The following is a 5483-nucleotide window of genomic DNA, read 5'->3' on the forward strand; positions in this document are numbered from 1 at the left end:
TTCAAAAAGTAAAAAAAAACTTATAAATTATTTAAAATATTATTTTTTAATAAAAACGTTGTTTTAGATTCTGAGTTGAACGATGAATGTATTGATTTTACAATGATGTGTGTTTTTTTAAAAAATTGTTTGTGTCTGTCATCACCTTTTAGGACAGTAAAAATGCTTAGATTTTCTTCAACAGTAACTTTTCTGATAGGAAAGTGAATCTAGTTGGTACTTTGGGAAGATCAAAAGTAAAAATTTTCTAGTTTTCAAAAGCGCCGTGAAAAACAAAAAATAAATTTAGGAAAAATTGCAATTTGTACGCAAAATCAATATTAAACAAAATCGACTGGGTTTTTTGGTGTAACTTTAAAACAAATGACCGTAAATACATGAAATTTTCACTGGTTATTTATATTTCCATTTTCTATACATGACAAAATTTTAAAAATATTTTGATTTTTTGTGAACTGTTTAGGGACATTTTCAGTTTCCAATTTTATTAGTTTTTTTTTTTTCTATGAATGTCAATAAAACTTTATTTGTTGAGTAAAAATACTTGAAAATTTAATACAAGGATCCTACTATATTGCTACAATGACATTTAAAAATATTAACAGTTTTTTTTTTTTTTTTATTAGCATTTAAAGTTCAAAAATTGACAAAATATGGAAAAATCACGAAAATTAGCAAATTATTTTGAGTTAAGAATTTGTAAAAATTTTTCTTTTTTAATCTAAGGTTTGAAAATATAATACAAGATTATTCATAATTTTGTCTACCTTAATCAACAAAAAAAATTTCAACAAGCCAATCAAATTAAATTTTTATGAGTGTTTGAAGTTCATATTTTTACAATATTGGATTTTACTCGATTTCTCATGTAGCGATTTTGTTATTTTTTTGTAATTCAAAAACTAATGACTGTAGATACACGAAATTTTCACTGAATGTTTATATTCTAATTTAATATACACCATAAAATTTTGAAAATATTTTGACTCTTTCTGAGCTGTTTACGAGCATTATCAGTTTTCAATGTTTTTAATTTTTTTTCTTTCTATAAGTATCAATAAAATGTTATTTGATGAGTAAAAAGCGTGACAATTTAATACAAGGCTATATTGTTACAATAGCAGTTAATAAATATTAAAAATACATGGGCATTTTTATACTCATTAAAGTTCGAATTTTGACAAAATTTATCAAATTTATAATTAAATAATTATTTTGTAGTTAAAAATTTATAAAATGTTCAGATTGATTGAAAATTTAAAACAAGGTCACAATAATATCATCTAATATACTTAGTTATATCATAGGCTGACTGACCGTTTTCGCTCAGAATCGTTTTTTTTATGCACTAACATTATATCATTGAATTCAAATTTAACACCATCCATTAAAGTAACCCAATTGTAACCTACTGTACAGCAGAGCGACATCCACTCAGCTACTTTTTTTACTACTTGAAACTATGTAAAAAATATCTTCAAAAACATTTATACTTTTTAAAATAATGCGTGTTACATGATAAAAGAATCACTTTGTATACATAAATTATTTTGAGAATAGTTTATTAACTCAATATGTTTATTGTCTAGTTAAGAAAAGGGTCTTCAACTATAGAGTTGTACAGATAAAAAATGAAGTTGAATTGGATATGCGTGGAAGATGCAGTGCAGGCCAAAAAGTAAAAGTAAACGGATTTTTATTTTTAATATGTCTGATTTTTGTTTTCATACATTTTAGGTTTTGGCGTGCCTAATTGTCAGAATGGCATTAGCAGAAACATTCAGTAAAAATTGTGGTATACTAGCACTAGATGAGCCTACAACAAATTTAGATGAATCTAACATTCAAAGCTTAGCGGAATCATTATCTGAGTATGTTAAATAAACAAAAACAGTATTGTTTGTGTTTAAATATCAATAATTTAATTTTTTTTTTTTACAGAATTATAACACGTCGCAGTTCTCAAAAATCATTCCAATTACTCATCATTACTCATGATCCAAATTTTTTACGTAAATTATCTGCTAGAGATATGGTTGATACATATTATGAAGTGAAAAGAAGTAACGAGTAAGTTTATTAATGTCAATTCTAAGGGCATCAATTATATAAACATTTTTTGGTTTTTAAATAAATAAAAATTTGTTTTTTTTAGGGGAATGTCCATTGTGTGTGAACAAGATATTAAATTCTTACCCTAAACAGATAAGATATTAGATTTAAGAAAACTGATGTTTATTTTGTTATATTTTTTACTGTCAACACTTTTTTTTTAATAATTAAACACTACTTTTTAGACATAAAAATTCATTTATGGGTACTAAATGTTAATAATGATATTGGTATTATTTCATTAACTGTGTATAATATAAAATATAGTTCCACAATTTCATTCACATTATGTTAAGCTTTGCACTATTTTTGTATTTTATTAGTGTAAACCTTGGACATCCTCTTCTGTGGCATCGGGCAATGGCTAACACACTGTGGTGCCGAGTACTACACTCTCAGGCATAGGGCGGTGCATAAAGATCTTTTAGGTCTACGTGTAACTATTATTATTATAATAAAATATCATCAATTTTATATATTCATTTTTATAACTAATAACCAAGAGCCACGGCTCTGTGAGGCATTTAAAATTATAGCACCCCACGTTTTAGAGGTATAGTTGCGCCTATGCTCTGTGGAGCGAATATTACTGATGTGTTAACTTATAATTCAATGATATATCATTGTAAACAAAAAATAATTCTGTACGACGCTTTGTTAGCTTATATCATTAAATTTTACGATATAATTTTTGAAATTTCTATTAACACGTTGACTGCCACCGGCCGCCGGCGGTCACACGATTTTGCATCATCTGTATAGTATATTTTTCAGTGTCATTCCAAATTTGTATATTATACAAAAAATTTGAAAAAAAGTTTAAAAATATAAAAAAAAATTTAAAAATACATTTATTACATCAAAAAATTTGTAATGATTCCCGCTACGCCATGGCACTTTTGGGTGCATTATTGTAGCGCCATGGAAAAGTTAATAATAGAAAACCATATTTATTTATGGCCGCCGGCGGTCACAAAAACATACAATTTGACATTTACAAATGACCGCTGGCGGCCACATGACAGTCAACGTGTTAAAGTAATTTATTTCACTGTTTTAAGAAAATAAAATGAGACAATTCAGTATTGTGGTTGATTACATATGTGCAGAAAACATTGCATTTATTATATTATTACTATTTAATTATTATAACAGTGTTTATTGATTAGGTATATCATTGTAATGTCATTATTGTCAATAACGTTTAAATCAATACCGCCTTACCGTAGGTCAGTATAAATAGATATAGCCATATAGGTAATACTGAATAGCTTAAAATTAATCTAAATATTTAGAAAATTACATTGCGTAATATGTATACTAGTTTTAAATCCCCACGAATACTGTTTTAGAATTGCGTCAAAAATTATTATTATTCTTTGATTAAATATCTAGTTTGTCCAAATTTTACTTTCAAATGTCTATAATTTGAAATTGTACATGTATATTTTTTATAATTTTTGATTTCAGTATAACCTACTTGTATTAAATTTTCATAAATAAAATTATACTTATTAGTTAATACATACACTATACAGATAGAATTAATAATTATAATATAATAAATAATAATAAATCACAGTAAGTAATCGGCTATTTGAATACCGATAGTCATATAATAGTAATTATAAAAAATAATAAATCATAGAAACTGCGCTAAAGGTTTTATCTTATTTGAACGATTTCCGCGACACCTGGGGCAAAACCATTTACCTTTCGGTTTTGTTAACAATGAAACAAGAAAAATGAAACCATTCTATTGGACATGAATCATTATCGCAAAATATCATCTCTCCGTACGAAATCTGAACACAAAGACCATAGCATTGAGTATAGATAGTATATTACATTGGTTCATCTGGATCGACAGGTATATCCCTATTTTCCTTCTTTTTGATTTTTGTTTCTGGTTTTTGAGCCAATGTTCTTTTAGTTCTTGGCCTTTTAGGAAGACCGATTGTTGTCAGAATTGCGCCTTTCGGTCGACCACATGTTCTAACTTTACCAGGTAGTATTATTGATTTAATACCTAAACATTTTACGTTTTTTCAAAAATATCTGTTTTGTTTACTGTTTATACATTAACTTCCTCGATTGTAAAAATGTTCTGAGCATCCAGCATCCATTGTTTTATCGTTAAGCCAATTGCTGCTATCTCGCTCTGTCCGTTTCCATCCTCTGTCATTAACACATATACTGGCAGTCTTAAGTCAAACAATTTGTATGTAGCATCTGCAGAAACATTAAACCTTTAGAAACATTGGGAAATTATTAGTATATACTGGATATTATATAATATTGTTATATACTTTCACTCATTATTTTGTGTTGATATAGCCTTATATTCGGGTGTGATTTTTCTTTGGTTAGGGAGATGACTATATAATACCCTGGAAACCTCGTGGTTGTGGTCCTCCATCATTTTTGTTATAACTAGAGATTTTCCATCATCTGATGCTTTCAAATAAATGCCAGCTTCACAGCCTTGGCGCATTGTACTTCAAACATTTTAATATTTTAAATCTTGACTTTTACAACTTAATAATTGCTAAATAATAGCTAATAACTAAATAATAAAATAAATGTACTAACGATGTCGAACGTTGGTCAAGTGTATTTTTTTTTTTTTGTAGCCTTCTCCATGTACACAACAAAATTTAATATAATATTTCAAATCACTTGATGCTGTAACCATTCTACCATTTGGGAATTTCGTATTAATGGAGGCCAATGTCTTACAGTCTTTAACAAAATAATCTACAAAATGTGTCTTTGTAGACCCTAAAGGTGCTTTCGAATTCTTCAAACGATTTAAAACTATCTTGGAGCTTTATAATTATATATTTATATTATTTAACTTTAAAAACAAAACTTTAAAACTAAATAACAGACTGATGAATAACTTGAATAACTGGTACAAGGTTAGTGCAATTAACTTTTATAGATTAGTACACCTCTATACTTATCATAGGGTTATACAATGGAAATTATATAAAGGTAAGTAAAGGCCAAATAAACAATTAAAGTTTTCCTAATGAAAATCTATTATTGAATATTTAAATTAGGCGCCCAATACTTTTCGTGATACTCAACAGGTAATTTACAGTGTGACCCGGTGCTCTACAGTGTGGCCGGCCACCCGGTGCTCTAGACACAGCGTAAAATAATTTGCAAGTAAGTTATCTTCTCAAAAATTAACCTTTAAAATTTTAATGCTTGTAAAAATGGCTGAATAGAGCACAAATTTGAAATTCAAACATTTATAAAAAAATTAATTTGACTTTCCGGTCAACTTCTTTTTTATTATAGCCTATAGGTAGAAAAGATTATTGCGAATATTGTATTCAATTTCAAATCTTAGATATGACAAA

At 27.4% G+C, this 5483-nt stretch overlaps 1 protein-coding gene across 1 annotated transcript in view; it reads left to right on the top strand.

The window, feature by feature from the left end:
• Positions 1-2407, top strand: part of LOC100169309 (DNA repair protein RAD50) — a 29336-nt gene extending 26929 nt beyond the window's left edge. Inside the window, exons 20-23 of the mRNA XM_029488044.1 lie at positions 1590-1678; positions 1738-1871; positions 1942-2070; positions 2156-2407. Of these exons, the coding sequence (XP_029343904.1) occupies positions 1590-1678; positions 1738-1871; positions 1942-2070; positions 2156-2201 (398 nt within the window). The 3' untranslated portion in view covers positions 2202-2407. The remainder of the gene's footprint in view (positions 1-1589; positions 1679-1737; positions 1872-1941; positions 2071-2155) is intronic.
• Positions 2408-5483: the final 3076 nt, after the last annotated feature.

Source organism: Acyrthosiphon pisum, chromosome A1, assembly GCF_005508785.2.
Source record: "Acyrthosiphon pisum isolate AL4f chromosome A1, pea_aphid_22Mar2018_4r6ur, whole genome shotgun sequence".
NCBI classification, from domain to species: domain Eukaryota; kingdom Metazoa; phylum Arthropoda; class Insecta; order Hemiptera; family Aphididae; genus Acyrthosiphon; species Acyrthosiphon pisum.